The sequence below is a fragment of the Phodopus roborovskii genome, unplaced genomic scaffold, assembly GCF_943737965.1.
Source record: "Phodopus roborovskii unplaced genomic scaffold, PHOROB, whole genome shotgun sequence".
Classification (NCBI taxonomy): domain Eukaryota; kingdom Metazoa; phylum Chordata; class Mammalia; order Rodentia; family Cricetidae; genus Phodopus; species Phodopus roborovskii.
Window position 1 is genome coordinate 31,216,062 of NW_026126434.1, and position 21,924 is coordinate 31,237,985.

Genomic DNA, 21,924 nt, shown 5'->3' on the forward strand with positions numbered 1-21,924 from the left:
ATATCCTTCCTCCAGCTGAAACTTGATGACACTTACAAATCATGTCAATTGGAACTGTGGAGGTCACAGAAGTTAAATTACAAGTAAGAGGTCAGGAAGGTAGTGAGGTTGGCATAACTTAGGTCAGTAGAAGCAGGGTGAAAAGGGCTATCACTTTATTCTCTTTTACTGGAAACTGTATCACAGGATTCCTTTTAAAAATAGTTTATTATTGTTGTTGTTGCATGTGTATATATGTAGATATGTACAAAGTTACTTAAGATATAACATCCTGTGGGAAAGCAAATTGCAAATTTCTATCATCATGACTGTGTGCTCAAACCCAAATACTCACACAATAGGAAAGAACTATTCAAATGTCATATCACAATAATATAAATGAGCATTGTTTTAGATTTGTTTCTGTATTGGTGTTTTGTTTCCATAATTTTCTTTTCACTGATCATCAGTGGTAGTGCTGTACACAGCAAGAGGCTACAGTGACAATTTAGTAAATGTCTGCTCTGAGTAATGGTTGAATCAGTGCACTGTTTATCATGTATTTAATAAACAACTCATAATAGTTTATAAACTCTTTTATATTAATTTGAAAATTAGTGAACTGTTATCTTTTCAATGGGCATAATTCAGAGGTCCTAAATAGGGAAATTCTGGGAAGAAACAAAGTACTCATCCCCAGCCCATTATAGGAGATTTTTCAATCAAGACTCTGAAAGTCCAATAGAAAATCTTCCTTAGGTCACATTTTAGTTGCTTTGCAGTTTAGAAATCTTCTTAGTGTCTGATGCACTTCCTGGTTCCTCAAGGTATAGATGACAGGGTTGAAGATGGGTGTGACCACTGTGTAGAGCAGGGCGACAGACAACCTTGAAGATGATCTGAGAATGGACAGCAGAGGGTGCAATGTACAAGACCATGAGTGTTCCATAGAAAGTGGACACCACAGCCAGGTGAGAGGAGCCTGTTCCTCTGGCCCCAGAGGGAACACTCTGTACTGTAGTCAGACTTCCTTGGACCACCAGCTCCCAAATGACACAGAGACTTCTTTTTAAAATTTATTTTATTTAAATTAAAAACAACCTCATTTTACATAGCAATCCCAGTTCCCTCTCCCTCCAGTCCTCTCTTTCCCCCACAAATTCCCCATTTCATCCCCTATCTACTCCTCAAAGAGGGTGAGGCCTCCCATGGGGGAATCATCAAAGTCTGTCACATCATTTGGGGCAGGGCCTAGGCTCTCCTCCGTATATCTAGGTTGAGACAGTACCCCTCTACAGGGAATAGGTTCCCAAAGCCCATTTGTACATTAGGGATAAATACTGGTTCCACTGCCTGATATCTCATAGACTGTCCAAGCCCCCCAACTGACACTCACATTCAGGGGGCCTGGTTCAGTCTTATGCTGGGTCCCCAGCTGTCAGTCTAGGGTCCGTGAGCTCCCACTTGCTCAGGTGAGCTGTTTCAGTGGGTTTCCCCAGCATGGTCTTGACCCCTTTGCTCATCACTTCACCATCTCTACAAATGGATTCCAGAAGTTTGTCTCAGTGCTTAGCTGCAGACCTCTGCTTCTACTTCTATCAGCTACCAGATGAAGGCTCTATGATGGCATTTAAGGTAGTCATTATCCTCATTATAGGGGAAGGGCATTAGGTAGCCTCTCCACTATTGCTGAGATTTTTAGTTGGGCTCATCCTTGTGGATCTCTGGAGATTCCCCTAGTGCCAGATTTCTCATTAAGTCCATAATGGCTCCCTTTATTAAGGTATGTCTTTCCTTGGTCCTTCTCTGTTCTTCCCTCAACTCAATCTTCCTGATCCCTCATGTTCTCCTCCCCACTCCCTTTCTCCCTTCCTCTTTTTCCTCCCTCCCTCTTTACCCATGCTCCCAATTTACTCAGGAGATCTTGTCCCTTTCCACTTCTGGGGGTGGGGAGTTCATGCTTTCTTCCTTAATATATCTTCATTTAATTTTATGTACAAGGTTTTTCTTTCCTGTGTGCATGTCTATGCATCATGTGCGTGCCTAGTGCCTGTGGAGACTAGAAGAAAGCTTTGAACCCATGCATCTTGACTTACAGATGGTTGTGAGCTGTTGCATGGTTGCTGATAATCAAAACTGACTCCTCTAGAAGAGCAGTCAGTATTCTTAACTTCTGAGCCATATCTCCAGCCCCACTCAAACTCAGAAAGATAAACATGGTATGTACTTACTCATAAATAGATATTAGATGTAAATCAATGGATAACTAGACTATAATCCACAGCTCCAAAGAAGCTAGGTAACAAGGAAGACCCAAAGAGGGAAGCATGGATTACCCTGAGAAGGAGAAATAGATGAGATCCCCTGGGTAAACTGGGGTTGAAGGGAGAATGGTAATGGGAGGGGAGGGGATATGATAATATGTGAGAATAAGATGGTCAGGGATGAAGGGACAGTAGAAGAGCAATGAAAGAGATATCTTATAGAGAGAGCCACTGTAGGGTTAGGGAGAAACCTGGTGCTAGGGTAATTCCCAAGAACCCACAAGGATAACCCCACTAAAGACTCCCAGCAATAGTAGGGAGGATGCCCGAACTGGCTTTATCCTGTAATCAGATTGGTGAATGCCACTACTATTATCATAGAACCTTCATCAAGTAATTGATGGAACAGATGCAGAGATCCACAGTCAAGCACCAGGCTGAGCTTCAAGGCCATGCCTCTCGATCCTTCTCAAACAGTTCCACCATTTGTGTACCAAATATTCAAATATTTGAGCTTATGAGTGTCATTCTTATGCAAACCACCAGGCTCTATTCCAATATCATATGCAAAATATTTTTCATCCAATTTCAAAAGTCCCCATAGTCTTTCACAGTCTTGACACAGTTTAAAATTTCCAAGTTCAAGATCTTTTCTTTGGAACCCTTTGTAAAATCAAAAGCCAAACACCAATTACATACTTATAACATACAATGGCATAGAATTTACATTACCATTCCCATGGAGGAAAGGGGGCATAGTGAACTTCTGAAAAAAATCTATGAAAGTTATAACTCACCTCTGTATTTTAGACAGCTACCAATATAAAAGTTCTGTACACACAACCAAGCTCTAATGAGATTTCTAGTACCAGAGCTCCAGGGCTCAGTCCATGTTCCCTTTCTCATCTTAGTCATTCCCTACGTAGCTTCATCAATACTCACTGACAAAATACAGCCACACTATGTTCTCTAGCCTTCTGCCCACCCATGACAGACTCCGTACATTAAACAAATGGGTTTTTGCAAGTTTTCAGGTTTATTTCCCGTCAAATTTGCAAATCTTCCTTTCTTAGTGAACCAATAAACCACACCTTACATCCAGAAGTTAAAAATATAAAGCTGTACAATGGTAGATGTTATTCTGCAAATATGTTTCTCTTATTGGTTAATGAATAAAACATGGTTGGCCAATAAGAAAGCAAGATAGACTGGACTAGTAGATGAGAATTCAGGAAGAAGTAGGAGGAGAGTCAACATGTAGGACCAAGAGAACAGAACTCTGGACTCTCTCTGGTAAGATAAGACCACGTGGAAATACTTACATTGATAGAAATGGGTTAATATTTAAGACAGAGCTAGCCAATAAGAAGCGCTAGTAACTGGCCAACAGCTTTATATCTAATACAGCATCTCTGTGTGTTATTTGGGGATGATGCAGCTGTGGGACCAGCCTGGCAGGAAAACTACTCATAACAGCTGTATCTACATCCTTACTTTCAGTAATGAAGTAAGAAGCCACAGCTCAGAGAAACGTAAAGTTCTACCAGGGATGAAGAACTATGCCAGCTATGCCTGTGGTATGGGGAAGAGAATAGGTCCTCAGAATTGGTATCAGCTGTTCACTTCATCACATTATGCTGACAGGTGACAGATTCCAATTGCAGAAAGAGAAATTGAGGGACTCTTGGATTCATAGTAATGAAGGAAAGATCTGAACACATCTAGACTCAGAACCACACAAGGCAGCACTTTCATACTGTGGAAGAAAACAGGAAGAAATTCATAATACTCTCTGATAATGGTGACACTCTGAAGAGAGCTCAACTGAAAATGTCCCAATCCTTGGAGTCTATGCCCTATCCCACCATGTCACAGGTTAGTCCCTGCAAGATCTTACCTTTCTAAATGGTTACAGAAGAATCAGAGCCTTAAGCACTGTTCCTGCCTGGGGCAGAAAAAAATGGGACTTGATCAGAGCCCACAGAAGGTGGGGATAAAGAAGGAGTTATGGGCTGGTTGTACTCCCCATAGGCTCCTGTCTGCTCTACCCCATATTGGGGACCATATCCCACCACATTTACTGGCAGTCTGAGTATAACCGATGCATCTTTCACCTGTAGAGAGAAAACAGTGGATGAGAGGCCAGGAAGGCAGCAGGGCCACAAAGGTGTAATGAAAAGCATTATTTGTTACCCAAAGGAAGCTACTAGAACTGGGACTTCAGACCCTGGGTAGGAGTGGAAACAGGGTTAGTGATGAAGAAATAGCAATAAAGCCTTCTGGAGGGTCTGCTCTCACCAGGGATATTCTGCTCTGACTTTTGACTGTGGATAAAGAATACAGCCTCTATTTCTCATGTGCTTTTTACTAGATTATCAGCACAGAGACTTAGGCAAGGTGAGCACTTATTTGTGATGCTGCTTCCTAGTCTGTGTTGCTCAAAATGTTACATCAGTGTGACTTTCATTAGTGTATCTGAGAGCTTGTGCATGCAAACATGTATGCTATTACCTATTTTATGGGATAAAGTGGCCTCTGTTCTATAACACTTTTATGTACCTTAAGTAAATACCTCTTTAAAATGTAAGTAAATGTCTTTAACAATATTTTCCCAGAATTGTAATTTGGGGATCTTGATCTTTTGAGATTTAAATATTGTGGATTTAGAGGTAAACTGTTTAAACTTGTGTATTTTGAGTCTGCCTGTAGTTGGGTCACATATATAACCCCAGTACTAGGGAGGCAGAAATAGGGGGATCCCTAGAGTTTACTCACTTGCTCTTCTAACCAAATTGGTGAGGTCCCATCTCAGAAAAGATGAAAAGGGTAGAGGAAAACACTCAGTATACGTCTGGCTTACACATACCTACTGAACTGAATAGTTACAGACACATAAGCACACACATCATACACTCATAGATAGACAATAAAATACAATGACAAAATAAAACCAAGAATTGTGCCATTTGAGATGGTAGGCCAAAGGCCTTCCCAGAGATGAGGCAGGGAAAACTCTTCCTAAGACCTGGAGTCCCCAGGTGTGAAAGAAGACTTGGGTTATCCCTTTGCCCACCTGAGCCTCTCCTCTTGCACACCACAGCAGTAGTGATCACAGTTCCCAGGAGAACCAGACCAGCAATGATGACGATGAGGATAGAGGATTGAGAAGATTTCTCAGGAAAAGGAGTTGAAGGTGAGGTTCCTGATTCCCAATTCTTGATTTGGGCTCCTACTTTCCTCGATTCTTTTGCCCTTACCCATACTTACCCATCCTTACCCCATCTCAGGGTGAGGGGCTCAGGCAGCCCCTCATGTTGCACAAGGCATGTGTATCTCTGCTTTTCTCCAAAAGGCACCATCACAGCTGCCCACTTCTGGCAGGTTACATCTCCTGAAGGTCTTGTCTCCACAAGCTCCATATCCTGAGTCCAGTCCTCCCCACCCCAATGCCAGATCAGGGAGATCTCAGCAGGGTAGAAGCCCAGGGCCCAGCACCTCAGGGTGATGTCACTTTCGGGTCCAGGGTGATAGGCTACATGTGCCTGGTAGGTCTGAGTGAAAGAGTTGGAAAATTCAAGCATTTTGGTGTGTGGGGAGACTCATTGGGGGTCTTATGAGCATCCTTGGAATGGACAGAGTTATGGTGAGGGTGAGCTACAAGAACTATATGGGAGCTTAGATTCAGGTATTTAGCATAATCTATTCCTTGTAATGTTCTAGAATCAAGGTGAGTGTGCTGGATGGTTTTATGTCAACTTGACACAAGCTAAAGTCACCTGAGAGGAGGAAACCTCAATTAAGAAAATGTCTCCATAAGAACAGGTTGTAGGCAAGCCTATAGGTTATTTTCTTAATTGGTAATTGATTTGGGAGGGCTCAACACATTGTAGATGGCCATGAGGGACAAGCCAGGAAGCAACTTCCCTCCATGGCTTCTGTATCAGCTCCTGCCTCCAGGTTCCTACACTATTTGGTTTCCTGTCCTGACTTCCTTAGGTGATGAACAGTGCCGGAAGTGTAAGACAAATAAACCCTTTCCTCCCCTTCTTGCTTTTGGTTATGGTGTTTCCTTGTGGCAGTGGAAACCCTAAGTAGAAGGTGAGACAGTAGGAAGTAGGAGACCCTAGATAACCTGCTTCTGCTCCTGATTTGGTTGGGCGGAGAGACTCAGCATCAGTGGAGCTTTACCTCCAAAGACACTGGAGTGGGCAGAGAACCAGGTCTGGGAGAGGACATGGTTCACAATGGGCTGCAGGTTGAATTGAATTGCTTGGTTGTTTATTTTAGAGATGCTTTCTTCTTCCATCCTGGGACAGATTCAACTGTTCTAAAAGAAAGGTGAGCCCTGGGGAGAGTTACTCTCTGATGTGGGATCAGGAAAGCCAGGAGCATTCCTCCTCCTCCTGATGCAAGAGGGAGTCAGTATTCTAGCTGATGCCCTATTTCCATACCTGCTCCCTGCAGAGTCTCCTTCCCATTCTGCAGGAATCTGTGGAGCAGCTTCAAGCACTCCCCCCCTCCACGTAGGCCCTGAAGTACTCTGCTGCACAATCCGACTCCTTGTGACCGGAGCCACCTTGTCCGCTGCAGTCCAGGAGCTCAGGTCCTCGTTTAGGGAGATATAATCCTTGCCATCATAGATACACTGATAGTAGTCACCAAGAAGGCGCATGTTGGACCCCACATAGCAGAAAACCATCCACTGCAGAATGTGAGAGCGTGGCAAAAACAGAGTTGTCAGCCTGGTCCACATGTCTGGCTTCTAAGCAGGATTTGGATTTAAACTAAAAGTGAAACCTGGTTCAGTGTTTCTGAGGGTTCCGAAGCCCTCCCCCATTCCTCGAACCTGGAACATGGGACTACTAGGTCTTGTCTGTGGGGACATGTAGGAGTTATAACCTCTGTTATGAGTAGGTTTCCCTGCCGGTCTTGTCCCTTAGCAACACCAGCCCCAAATAACACACAGAGATGCTGTATTAGACATAATTCTGTTGGCTGTTTACTAGTATTTCTTATTGGCTAGCTGTATCTTAAATATTAACCCATTTCTAATAATCTAAGTATTTCCATGTGGCCTCATCTTACCGGAGAGGGCGGGCACCTCTGTTCTCTCAAGTCTCTACATGTTGACCCCTCCCTACTACTTCCTCTCTCCTCCTTGTCTTCTAGTCCTGCCTATCTTGCTTTCCTATTGGCCAACAGTGCTTTATTCATTAACCAATAAGAGAAATATATTTACAGAATGACCTCTTCCATCAGACCTCCAGCCCAGGCCTGGGGTCACTCACCATCTTCACTCTGGTTGTAATAGCTGAACAGAGTCCGCAGGTTCCCTCTGGCCCCCTGAGCAATGTTTTTCTCTTTGTGTTTCAGCTTCTCCCTATACTCCGGTTTTTCCTGATCCATCCACGGTGCAGGTGGCTCCATTATAGGAGTCTCCTCTTTGCTATCACAACACTGGAACTACTTATCATCCACGAAGCCTACGGATATGTACTGGGGCTCCCCAGTTCCGGCTGAGGCATGTCGGCGTGGAAATAACACAGAGTGTGACCCTGGGGTCCATGAGGGGTCCTCCTCAAGGAACCCTGGACCAGGCTAGCCAGGGTGCGGGGCAGGGAAGGGGGACAATGGGGGGATTGAGTGACAGTGCCCAGAGCAGAGCTCAGGCCCCAGTGGAGAAGGGAGCGGAGGGTCTGTCCCCCTCCCCTCAGAGGTTGTTTTCCTCCTGACTCCTGAACTCACCAGCACCAGAGCGACTACCAAAAGCAGAAGGGCCCCTTGGTCTGAAGTCGCCATCCTTCCTGGGTATCGCGGGTGTCACTTTGAATCCAGGCATTGTGGTGGCTGATTGGCTTCCCTAGGTACCCACCACCCAATTGCACTGAGAACTGGGGAAGTGTCATCAGTGTTCAGGCAAAAATACATGACAAAGGTTGAGTTATGACAAAATGGGGGACTCTTCAATGCTTTGACCAGCTCTCTCCAAGTAGTCAAACATGGTATCTGGGCTTTGTCCTGATCACTGTTCTGCACTGAGTACTTCTTGTCATGTTTCCTGAGACCATTTGAATATTCAGGATCTCTGTATAATCTTAAAAACAAAACAGAAAAACAACCAACAAAAAAGAAACTTTTTTTACTTTATATATACTGGTGTTTTGAATATGTATGTATGTATGTATATTCTGTATGCCACATGAGGTGCCTACTGCCAGCAGAGGTTAGAGGAGGGCATCGAATCTCCTGAAATTGGAATTACAGACCCTGATATAAGGGCTGGTAATACATCTTGGGTCCTCTGGAAAACTGCAAGCATAACTTATATGGGTTAGGTCTATCAATAATTATTACATTTGGAAGTAAAAACTGTTAAGGCCACACTTGGAGGTCACACCTGAAACCCAATCCCAGGAGATAGAAACAGAGAACTTGGAAGGAGTTCAAGGTTTTCTCCAGCTACACAGGGAGTTCAATATCTGTTGTGGAATATTAGTTTAAGCAGACAAAGATGTGTTACATGTGTTTATGTTGCATTTGTCTAACTATGTAAAGATGTGTTGCCTGCTTTAGGCACCTGATTGATTTAATAAAGAGCTGAACTGTCAATAGCTAGCCACAGAAGGGATAGACAAGAATGGCAGGCAAAGAGGATAAATAGGAGGAATCTAGGCTTGGGAAGAGAGAAGAAAAGAACAAAGAGAGGAAGATACCAGCTGGACATAGAAGAAGCAGGAAAGTAATATATACAGAAGGAAAGAAAGGTAAAAATCGCCAAGGCAAAATATAGATGAAGAGAAACAGGTTAATTTAGGTTAGAGAAGCTGGCTGGGGCCAGGCCGGAGCTAAGGCCCAGCATTTGTAAGTAAGAATAAGTCTCTGAATCTTTTTTGGTAGCTGGGTGTCAGCCCCAAAAGAAAGCCTACAAATACCGCAGTGGGTTATGTGAGATGAGGAGGGAAGAAAGGAGGGAGGGGAAAGAAGAGGGAAGGAGATAGAGAAAGAAAGACAGGGACAGAGAGACAGAGAGAGATGCAGGATAAAGAGAACAGAACTCTGACATCTCTAACATCATGCACCAGATAAAGAAAATGCTGAAGGGAGAAAGTCCTATGCATGGCTTTGGCTAACAGAGAAAGGACACCTTGTTGATTTGACGGGCTCAGTCTTCAACTCTGCAGAGTATCATTTTAAGATTGGAGATCTGCATTCCGATCAGAAAACACAATGGAAAGGAGGCCACTCTGTTCTTCTAGCATGTTCATTGGTGGGAAATCTTCAAAGAGGTCTTGCAGTCAAAGCCTTGGTCATCAAGAGTAGAAGCGCCTGAGTTTTCTACATCTGCAAGCTCTAAAGCCCTCCCTTTGCACTGGTGATCCCAGCAAGAATCCCTACAGTGAATGCAGGAATAGGAGATTGACTTGGAAGCAGATTCTTTAACACAGTTGGCAAACTTCTCTGCACTCTAGGAAAAACAGTTCTGGAAGGTAGAGAAAACAAGGATAGCAATGAAACAAAAATATTGACATAAATTCTAATGAATCTAAAGTTTGTTTTAGTGATGTTTGATGAATTGGCAAAATATATTACAACTCCACTTACACTTAGAAATAGTATTAGTCATAATGTCACAAAAGAATTTATTAGATGGCTTGCAGTATTTCAATAGGCCCACTTGACACTTACATCAAGTGTTTATATAAACACTAGACCCACAGGTAAGTTAGCCAAACACTCCCATTGCTCAGTCTCCCGTATTTGATTGTAAACGATCACCAGTGTCCATGGAGCTCAGTTTAAAACTCATTTTACCTTGTGGGCACAAAAGGAACATGTGGGCACATCCCCCATGGAGGGATACTCTCTTAACCTAGAGACAGGAGAGAAGTCCTAGTCCCTACTTCAAATGACTTGACAGAATTAGATGACACCTCCTGAATGGCATCACCCTACATGTGGAGTGGGGTGGGGTGTTATGAGTAGGTTTTTCCTGCCGGCCTGGACCCACCATGGCACCAGCCCCAAATAACACACAGAGACTCTGTATTTGATATAATTCTGTTGGCCAGTTACTAGTTTTTTTTTTTTTATCAGCTAGCTCTGTCTTAATTATTAACCCATTTTTATTAATCTATGTACTTCCACGTGGTCTCATCTTACTGGAGAGTGGGGCCAGCATTCTGCCCTCTCCAGTCTCTCCATGCTGACTCCTCCCTACTACTCCTCGAATCCTCCTTGTCTCCTAATCCCGCCTATCTTGCTTTCCTATTGGCCAACAGTGCTTTATTCATTAACCAGTATGAGAAACATATATACAGAATGACATCTCCTATGGGGGGGGGAAGGTGGGTGGGAGGGGAGGTTGGGAGAGGTGCATGTGAGAGGAAGAGAGGGAAAGATAGAGGGAGGGAGGGAGGGAGGGTGGGAGGAAGGGAGGGAGGGAGAGAAGGAGAGGGAACTGGGATCGATATGTAAAAATAAAATAAATAAATAAAATAAAAAAGTAAAAACAAAAAGAACATTTCTAGAATGTAAGGCAGACTGTGTTGGACTATGTGTTGGACTATAAAACTTTCATCTGGCATATAGCATGTTAATGGGATTCTTGGTCCCCAGCTGGAATGGGACATTGTAATGCCCCCAGCCATCAGACACTTTGTGCTTTTGGAGCTTGAGTTATAACTCTTTTTTTTTTCCTCTTGGAGATAATGATTTCATTAGGATGACAGCTTTCTGAATATAATAGGATTCTTGGATTCTTTGCTCCTTTCCAGTGTTTGAGCACTGGGTAATTGGCCCTTTAGTTAATTAGCAGCAGCTGATAGAATATATGCTACAGTCAGATGCAAAAAAAAAAAAAAAAAAAACCTCATCATTTTAATTTGGAGTATATTACATATATTTCGTCACTTTTTTACTTTACTAGGTATTAGATTTCTCATGGAATGTTTGGTGCCACCTTACCTTTGGTATTATTACCACTCTTTTCTCTGTCATAATTGGCGAAACGTTTTACCAAAATTTTATTTTTAACATCAATGAAACTGTTTGGCTACAACAACAACTAAAAGGAATAAATTAATACCTGTGGGAAAAGAAATTTGGACAGAATGAATCCTTGGAGAGAAGACCCCAAGATATTAGTGCCCAAGATGCTGGGGAACTATAAGAGGGCTTATCCTGGTTTTCCCTGTCAGAATAAAAGGTGAAGTCTGCTGAGATTAATACTGTATTTATAAGTAAGTTTTTATATACATTCTAAAGTATGAACAGCAGATTATTAAAGGGTAAATGTAATATTGACAGAAATTTTCTTTTGTTCCCCCCCTCTTTCCCTCTCTTCCTCCCTCCTTCCGTCCCTCCCTCTTTCCCTCCCTTCCTTTCTCCTCCCCCCTTCCCTCCCTTTCTTAGACAAGTTGTCATATAGCCTAAGCTTGTCTGAAAATCATCGCCCAGGTGAATTCTTTGAAGTCTTGATCCTCTACCTCCTGTAGCATGGCTTATGGGGAATGTGCTTTCACATGGGCTGTTAGGGTAATTTTCTTTCTGATAAAAGGAAGTTCAGACCACAATAATGGGAGAGTAAGGGTAAATGGGGGCCATCTTTGACTCTTTGGCTACAGTTTGTGAAAATTACAGCATAAACTGAGTAGGTTCACCATACAAGTCACTATCTGGAAGTCTTATTTTCCCAATTTGTTTATAGATTGTTTGTGTGTGTGTGTATTGTGTGCACGCGCACGCGTGCGTGTGGCAGGGGAGGATGTTCAGTTCTCAGGGCAGGTTGTGTGATCAAGCAGATGATATAAATACATGTCATTGTGTGTGATTTTAGTGGATCTAGTGGTGGAGGTGGGCATGTGTGTGCAAGTAATAATGAGAGAGGAGATAAGGAGAAGAGAGAGCAAAGACTTAGAGGATTAATCTCTTAGTTACTGTCAATATCTGTGCTCTACATAGAATCAGGTTGCAGTTCACTGTTGGTAACAAGTTAGGTTGCATTGCTGTTAAATAAACACAAGACTCTGTAGGAGTATTTTTGGTGGAAGAGGGATGATTCTACCTCAGGAAAAATGAAAATAATTTGTGAGCTATAGCAAAATATACTTCTTACATTATTTCATTTGTATCACCCGAAATCCTTGGCCATGTGTGTCAGTATGTCCTACTCTATTCATGATTCTTAAAATTCCCCACCATCAGCAATTAAGTTTAGAACATTTCTCCTATATAAGTGTTTGTGGCAGACATCTCCTTGCTGTCTGTGTTGACTAACTGATCATGTAATGAAATTTCCATACTGTTTCTGATACTGACTAATCTGAACAGGTCATGCCAGACAACAAAATGCCAAAACAGCCTTTCCTCCCTTGCTAAAGCCATTTACTAAATCCAGGACACAATCCACTCATGTTTCAATGTGTTGCTTTCATGTACTCTGACTTAAGTTTAGGATCATAGGGGAATCTTGTGGATGAAGATAAAGTGTATATGCAAACTGTTATAAAAAGGTAAATATGACCTCATGAGGTTTGTCAGGTAATATTAAGCTATTAGTGAACCTGGTAAAGGCACAGAGGGCAGATAGAATGATAGGTATTGTTTTGGATGCTAGTGTTACAGTTTTGGGGAAAAGAGGAAACATGTTTGTTTCTTTCTAGAACTTGCATTTAAGTTAAAGATAAGTAGTAAGATGTAATACCCAAATTAAGAAACATTCTATTGATAACAACAGAGCAGGGAAGGGCAACAATATGTGTGTGTGTGTGTGTGTGTGTGTGTGGTTGTGTTCACACTAGGTAGTTGGAAAACACAGTTTAAGACAAAGACCTAGAATTATCCATGGAGATTAATCAAGAGAAAGAATATTAATCCCAGTAGCAAATTGTTGCTGACTTGGAGCTCAGTGTGGTTGAGGCAGAAAGTTGAAGAGCAGACAGAGATGCACAGTAAAAAGGAGGAAGGTTGGTGCAAGTCTAGGTCACCACAGAGTGACCTAGACAGGAATGGAAATATCATTCTAAGACACCATATGCATTTTATATTTACTAGTAAATGAATTAGGAACATTGCTTATTCTAATTGTCACTTATGACAGCAATTAGTGGCTAAAAAGATGAACTAATTTAATTCTGACCAATTTTTGTATGGTGGAAAAATTGCAAAAATTTTAAAGAATATAATATAATTAAGCTTATCTCCTATGAACATAGTTGAACAGATGTCTTTGTTGCATGGATGTGGATCCTTTTGGTATATGCCTAAGAGTGGAATTTCTGGGTCCAGTAGTAGACTGATTCCCATTTTCCTGAGGAACCGCTATACCGGTCTCCAAAATGGCTGTACAAGTTTGCACTCCCACCAGCAGTGGAGGAGTGTTCCCCTTTCTCCACATCCTCTCCAGCATAAGCTATCATTGGTGTTTCTGATTTTAGCCATTCTGACAGGAGTAAAATGGTATCTCAGAGTTGTTTTGATTTGCATTTCCCTGATGGCTAAGGATGTTGAGCACTTTCTTAAGTATCTTTCAGACATTTTGCATGCATTCCTCTATTGAGAATTCTTTCTTCAGTTCTGTACCCATTTTTTAATAGGGTTATCTCTTGTTTTGTTGACTAGTTTCTTGAGTTCTTTGTATATTTTGGAGATCAGCCCTCTGTCAGATGAGGGATTGGTGAAGATCTTTTGCCAGTCTCTGGGTTTGTCAACCGTGTCCTTTGCCTTACAAAGCTTCTCATCTTGAGGAGGTCCCATTTATTAATTGTTGATCTCAGTGTCTGTGCTACTGGTGTTATGTTCAGGAAGCAGTCTCCTATATCAATTCATTCAAGGGTACTTCCTACTTTCTCTTCTAAGAGGTTCAGTGTGGCTGGATTTATGTTGAGGTCTTTTGTGCATGGGGATAGACATGGGTCTATCTGCAGTCTGTTACACACCATCATCCAGTTGTGCCAGCACCATTTGTTGAAGATGCTTTCCTCTTTCCATTGCATAATTTTAGCTGTTTTGTCAAAAATGAGGTCTTCAAAGGTGTGTGGGTTAATATCAGGATTTTCTATTTGATTCCATTGGTCTACCTATCTATTTTGTGCCAATACCAAGCTGTTTTCAGGACTATAGCTCTATAGTAGAGCTTGAAGTCAGGATAGCAACATAGATGACCCTCAACCAAAGAATGGATAAAGAAGCTGTGGTACATTTACACAATGGAATACTACTCAGTGGAAAAAGACTACGGAATCTTGAAATTTGGAGGCAAATAGATCGAACATGAAGAAACCATCCTGAGTGAGGTAAGCCAGTTACAAGAGGAACATGGTATGTACTCACTCATATACGGATTTTAGATATAAAGCAAAGGATCTTCAGCCTACAATTCATACTGCCAGAGAAACTAGGATACAAGGATGAACTTAAGAGTTTCATACAAGGTCCCTCACAGGAAGGTAAAGGGACAAGATCTCCTGAGCATATTGGGAGTGGGAGAGCAGTGAGTGGAGAAGAAGTTAGGAGAAAGAGATGGGGAGGAGAACATGTGGGACCAGGAAGGTTGAGTCTGGGGACAGATAGACCAGAGCAAAAAAAAAAAAAAAAAAAAAAAAAAAGAGATACCATAATAGAGGGAGCCATTATAGGTTTGAAGACAAAACTGACTCTAGAGAAATGTCCAGATACTTACAAGGATGACCCCAACTAACAATCCGAGCAACAGTGGAGAGGCTACCTTAAATTCCCTTCCCTGATAATAAGATTGATAACTAACTTATATGCCATCATAGAGCCCTCATCTAGTAGCTGATAAAAACAGAAGCAGACACCAACAGCTAAACACTGAGCTAAGCTGGAATCCAGGTGCAGAGAGGGAGGACAAGTCCAGGTTACAAAAACACACAGAGACAGCTGACCTGAACATGGAGGAGATAATGGGCCCCAAGACTGATAGCTGGGAAACCAGCATTGGACTGACTCAGACCCCCGATAAGAAAAGAGGTCAAGACCAGGCTTGAGAAACCCACATAAACAGCTGACCTGAACAAGGGGGAGCTCATGGATCCCCAGACTGATAGCTGGTAAACCAGCATTGGACTGACCCACACCCACTGTACATGGGTCTCAGTTAGAAGGCCTGGGCAGTGTCAGGAACCAGGATGTATGCCTGGTGCACGAAAGGACTTTAGGTGCACATTCCCCAAGGAGGGATACTCCCTTAGCCTAGAGGCATGAGGGAGGGCCTAGTCCCTACTCCAAATGACTTGACATATTTTGATGATCACTCCTGGAAGACATAACCCTCCCTGTGGAGTGGATGGGGAATGGGACAGGAGGCAGGGTCAGGGGGCATCGAAGGGAGGGAGAGGGAACTAGGATCAATATGTAAAATAAGAAAAAATAAATAAAAGCAATGCATAAAAATAATATCTCCAATGATAGTATACTGTGATGAAGGAGACAATAATGAATCTATACTTAAAAGAATAACTGACTATAGAATTGGTGAAATTTCTATTTTATGCCTTTTGGTTTATTACTCTTGAGAGACAGAGGTGTGCAGAAATAATTTTTTTTAGATTGTAAAGTATGGACCATGACTTACTTCAAATGCCCATGTTCTTGAATGAGAAAAGGTAACTAAAAAGTGCGTATACTCAGCCACTTCTCTGTTTTATCAATTTAGTCTTGTACATTTTCACCTTCATATTTTTAAACAAATGGTTTTATTTATATTTGAAATATATTGCATGTTAATATTTTACAAAATAAAAAATGTTCTAAAAGGAGTTTATTCTCTCTACCTTTGTCCACTTACCATCCAGGCCTTTCTACCCACAAAAGAAGATTCAGTGAGAAATGTTAGCACATTGGTTGCCTTGTACTAAATCTTGATTTTTGTCATTCATCAAATCATCCTGGAATTCAGGATGTATGTCCCTATGTGTGCATTTGTATGCATACATACCTAGAAGTATATATGGATGTACGTATGATTTTTACATTTTCTGAGTTTTTCTGGCAGCTAAGTCTTATTTTTGAGTATATTGTATGCACATATGTATTTAAAATCTGCATAACATAATGTTCAACATGTTGAGAGACATGTGCAAGTAAATTATAATGCATTTGATTAAAAATTCAACTCTAGTAGAAATGAAAACTTTTCACATAAGTGTAAAAAGTTTTACCATGAGCTATTTAAACATCATCAAAAATATAATTTGTCTTTAAATATTTTGATGTTATCAAACATAAACTACAATACTAACTGCAATCTTTGTATCGTGTGGCTATGACTTTAAACAATGCAGAAAGGCTGTGTTCCTGTACTCCATTCTTCCAGAGGTACCAACTTATAAGAGGATTACAGCCAGCTTATTGAGCTGCTGCAATTCATCAGTCCAGTGATCACCCAGCTGTCCTTACACTTAACTATTCTGTGTTTGTGTTTTACTCCTTCGTAGTTTCATTGTGTGTCTCCACAGCTACCACAGGGACCAGTTGCTATTCTTTTTATGTTCACAGCACACATCTGCTCCTTCTTACACCACATTCTACAAAGTTGGAACCTACTTATCTGTTCTCAGTTTCTAAATATTGCCCACTTGAAAACATGCTACAGAAGCACAAAACCTGAGTGTAAAATCTCTTGGGAGAGGCTAACATTAAGCAGATTCATTGAATTGCTCATTCCTTCCTTGCAATTGCTTTTGGCTTTAAAAGACAGGGTTTCACTGTGCAGCCCAGACTGGACTGGAACTTATGGCAGTCCCTTTCCTGCCTCAGCCTCTCAGGGGCTGAGAGTGCAAGTATGAGGCACTGCATCCAGTTTGTTCTTGTTATTGCAGAATTATTTTCCCTGGTATATCAATTTTGCTTTGCTCTTCGCTCATCGAAGGACATTTCTGTTCTACTCTGGATTCTTGGTTTTTATAAATGAATATTCTATAAAAATCAATGTGTAAGATTTTATGTGAATATATTATACATTTTTGTTTTACTGAGGAAAAGGCTAAAATTTTGAAGGACTACAGTACAACTGTGGCCATAGATTCTTCATAGATTCATTTTTACATGACATTTTGCTTGTTGTTATTTTATGGATATGCTTTCTATATTCTTTTTTGTTTTGTTTTTCGAGACAGGGTTTCTCTGTTTCTCTGTATTGCTTTGGAACCTGTCCTGGAACTCACTCTGTAGATCAGGCTGACCTTGAACTCACAAAGATCCACCTGCCCCTGCCTCCTAAATGCTGCAATTAAATGTGTGAGCCACCACACCCAGCCCCAATGTGATGTTTTGATCTGTATGCCATTTTATAATGATCAAGTCATGGTAATTAACATCTCTATCACCTCTAATTTTTATTATTTCTCTGTGGCTTTTCAATATCTATCCCTTTCTCAAATATGAGTTTAAGGCTGTTTTCCTACTTATTGTTTTCACTATGTAACAAAATTTTGATATGTCTCATTTTCCTAATCATCCAAAGAATTTTATAGTTCATATTTGGATTTCTCCTTTTATCTATGGATTATTTAAGTGATGTTGTTTAGTTTGAAGCATTTACTAAGCCTTTAAGGGCCTTTTCTTATACTTTTCTGATTCTAATGGAGTTCATGGTTTTAATAATTTTTTAAAATAGTGACTTATCTTTGTTGAATTTTCTATATTGTATGTTTGTTTTTATTGTAAAATTCCTGTTATTCTTATTATTTCCATCTTATTTTCTTCAGGCTCAAGTTTCAAAGAACTGTTTGAATAGTTCAGCTTTCTGAAATAAAAACAACCAACCAACCAAACAAACAAAACAAAAACCTCCAAATTTTAAAAAGGACTAAGTCTATGCTTGACTTAGTAAATGTTCAATGTACCCTAGTGATATCATGACTTGTTTATTCTTGTGTTCAGTGCTTTTCATATGTTAAACAAATGTGGAAGTTATGTTGTTCAGCTTTTCATATCCCCACATACTTTTTGACTCGTTATTTAAATCTGTTGTATAGAGGTATGTTAGAACATCTGATTGTAGACTTGACAACTTTTTCTTTATTTTTTTTATCATTTAAAGCTATACATTGGGGGTTTGTATTGTATTCTGATATTCTGGGCCACTAGCTATCAGAGACTCTTCCTGTGGGTGGTAGTGGAAAGTGGGCCATATTCTTTTCCCAATGCCTCAACTCAGTCCAAGACTCTTTCTGTCGAGTCTGTGCAGTTGTTTTCTTTCTCAAGTGGCAATGTCCTTTGTTCTTAATTTATTCTGCCCTTCTCTTCATCCTCAGTGTTCATGTTGTACTTTGTCTTTTTCCTTCTAGCTTCCCTTCTCTGAAGAAAATCTCATTGTGAGTACTTTCCTGGGCTGAAAAGGGGGTGTTGTCATAGTGCTAGAATCTCTTAGTATTTGAAAGTTTTCTCAGCTACACCCAGAGCCCCACAGCTGTGCTGCAATCCTGTGATGCAAATTACTCTTCTTTTCCTTTACTTACAGGATATTTGAATTTTGTTGGCTCCCCCTTCCTCTCTCTCTTCCTACAATTTCTGTCACCTTGTCCCTTTCTATTTCTTTCCCCCCCTCTCTTCCTCTCTTGAAACATGATCTCACATTGTAGCCCAGGCTAGCCTCAAACTCACAATCCTCCTTTTATCTCACAGAAGATTTAATTGGTCAGGGAGGTTGTAGAAATCCCTTGTCAAGTGTTGGTTTCAGGAGACGTGAAAACCTCCCACTAGGCCATGTCTGTATGGTTGTCAGAATAAACCAGAAGATAGTTACTCCCTTAGTCTGTGTTTTCAAATAGGTCTAAACCTTGATTCTCATGCTGTGTATATGGTTATAACTGAATCCTGTAAAACGTGCCCTTATCTATGTCTGGTTTAGTCCTAACATATTTCTCTTATTAGTCAAACATAATTTTACAGATTCAGAATTTATCATACATACTGATCTCTAACTTTGTTGTAAGTAAATGAGCCATGACTCCTAAATATTCTGTTCACAGTAGCTCACCCTAGGTTTCTCAATAGAGTCAGCTTGTTCTTCACTTAGTCTCTATGGAGTAATATCTTAAATTCAGAAAAGACAACACATTGCTTTCCCTATGTTTTCCCTTAGTGATGGAGAATGCCACTTCAGTGGATGGGTTCCTCTTGCTTGGTCTGACCAGTGTTCAGGAGCTGCAGCCCATCTTTTTTGTGATGTTCTTAATCATTTACTTGCTGAATTTGATTGGAAATGGATTGATATTAATGATCATCACTTTGGAGAGAAGACTCCACTCCCCTATGTACTTCTTCCTAGGAAACCTTTCCTGCCTGGATATTTGTTACTCTTCTGTGACTCTTCCCAAGGTTCTCATCAACCTCCTCTCCAGGCACAGAACCATATCTTTCCTTGGTTGCATCACCCAGCTACACTTCTTCCACTTTCTGGGAAGCACAGAGGCCATCTTGCTGGCTGTGATGGCCTTTGACCGTTTTGTGGCTATCTGTAGCCCACTCCGCTACACTGCCATCATGAATCTTCAGCTGTGCATCCTGTTGGCAGCTATGGCCTGGATCACCAGCTTTTTCTACGCTCTGATGCATTCTGTCATGACTGCTCAGTTGAACTTTTGCCATTCTCACAAACTCAGTCACTTCTTCTGTGATGTCAAACCCCTCTTAGAAGTAGCCTGTGACAACACAGTGCTCAACCAGTGGCTTCTTTCTGTTGTTACAGGTATCATATCCATGGGGGCCTTTCTTCTTACACTTCTCTCCTATTTCTACATCATTGTCTTTCTTCTTTTCAAGAACCAGTCCTGCAGAATGCTAAAGAAGGCTCTGTCCACTTGCACCTCCCACTTCATGGTAGTTTGTCTTTTCTATGGACCTGTTGGTTTCACGTACATCCGCCCTGCTGCATCATCAGCTTCTTCCATGAGTGAGGATCGGATGGTGGCCATCATCTACAGCGCAGTCACCCCAGTGCTGAACCCATTGATATATACCCTTAGGAACAAGGAGGTGATGTTGGCTCTGAAGAAGATCTTTGGGAAGTTGTTTAAAGACCACCAGTTACCTGGGGTAGACCAATGAGATTTATATTTTATGTACATGGAGGCACTTTACTCTAACAAATAGTGGGTTAACTTTTTTTCCTCTCTCAGGACTTCAGAGTATTTCAGGAAAAAAAAAACTAGGAACTTCAAATCACATGGGAATAATCTGAACAATTCCATAGTATTTTAAAATATGAATTTTAGTGTGTAAAGGGGATGTCACAATACCCACAGTACATATACCAGGGCAATTAAGTGATTCAGAAATCTAAAAGAAGAGAGGAGGGACTGAGAGAAATGAGACCAGGTTCTTGATATATATTAGACAACTTGTCAGGTCTTTGCCCTAGGTTTCTGAAAGAGAGCTGCAAAAACCTTAAGTGTCTTAGTAACTCATGGGTCATATGACTCATGCCTGAGTTTATATTTACAATATGTTTTATGGTAGGCTCCAAGCAAACCTCATATGGAGATTGGTTATGACAGAAAGATTATATGATTACAGATCTGGTGTTTTGGGACTTGGTGACAATAGCTTGATTCTTTAGTGAGGAACTCATAGATTAAGTTCAGCTATGAGGCCAAATCCTGCCTTCCACCCCCAAAATGAAGCTATGTAAGGATGTCTTAGTAGAAATTCAGTACCAAGGTGAGGTTCATATGTTTGAACCTCAGTGTTTGGAAGGGCTGTATACCTTGAGGACCTCAAAGAACTTTCTCTCTGTCCTTTTCATCATTTCTTGTCTGTGTCCTTGTCTGTGATAAACTAAAAGCATGAGTCTAGCATTTTCATGAGTCTTTCCTGAAACAAAGAAAAACTATTCAACTGCAAGAAGGAAGAAATCTATTTTTATAACAACAGAGACAGATCTGGAGATTAATGTTAAATGACATGCCAAGCATACAAAGACAGCAGAATAGTACTGAATGGAATCTAATTGTGGATAGAGGCATCTCCTACTTTCCTCCCTTAAGGGTTAATCCAATGATGCTGGCTAAGAGCCTGGTTAGGGACTAACCCTAGGAATGTGTTTCCCTTAAGATAATGTGATTCTCCTTCCCAGAATTCTTGCCCACTAGTGTAATCCCTAGAGCCTAGCCTACCCCTCCATGAGACTGTTCTGGATCTGCCCATCTTTCTGACTTCTGATTCAGAAAGGTGTAACTATTTATTTTTCTTCTCTTTAGTTTTTTTTTTCTTTTGGATGCTGGCTAGAGCCTAAGTATGCTTTTAAACTCTAATTAACTATGATATTTGTACTGCCCTATGTCAAGCAACATGGCTTTTGTTTCTTCACTTCTCCATGTTTCTTCCTTTCATCCTCTCTCCCTCCTTCTGTCTCTTCCTTCACTCCTTCTTGGAAACTGTGCAATTTGCAGCTTGCCTGCCCTGGGGTTTCCTTTTAAGCACTAATAAATTTTCCTCTCGCTTCCATTTGAGTCTGTTCTTTTTTTTCCAGCTCAGTTTGTACCTCTTTAAAAATTTGCTCAATAATGAGTCCAAGAACCTCAAAGAGGGGGCTCTGACTTCCCAGGTATTACATGATGGCTCTGCTGGGACTCCTAAACATTTCTGGTAACACTTCTTTTCTGCCTTTTACGTCCTCAATTGGCAGAGAAAATAAACCCATTCCTGAACCACTAGA

The 21,924-nt window shown here is 41.1% G+C and overlaps 1 protein-coding gene and 1 pseudogene across 1 annotated transcript; one reads left to right on the top strand and one right to left on the bottom strand.

Moving 5' to 3' along the window:
* Window positions 1-739: 739 nt before the first annotated feature.
* On the bottom strand, window positions 740-8,042 carry LOC127224422 (H-2 class I histocompatibility antigen, Q10 alpha chain-like; annotated as a pseudogene).
* An 11,310-nt stretch (window positions 8,043-19,352) lies between these two features.
* LOC127223879 (olfactory receptor 12D3) lies at window positions 19,353-20,315 on the top strand. The gene has a single exon (XM_051186569.1). The coding sequence runs from the start codon at window positions 19,353-19,355 to the stop codon at window positions 20,313-20,315; it is 963 nt and encodes a 320-aa protein (XP_051042526.1).
* Window positions 20,316-21,924: the final 1,609 nt, after the last annotated feature.

Bases quoted from the DNA above. Each gene is read 5' to 3' on its own strand.
- LOC127223879 (XM_051186569.1), top strand. From the start codon at position 19,353: ATGGAGAATGCCACTTCAGTGGATGGGTTCCTCTTGCTTGGTCTGACC.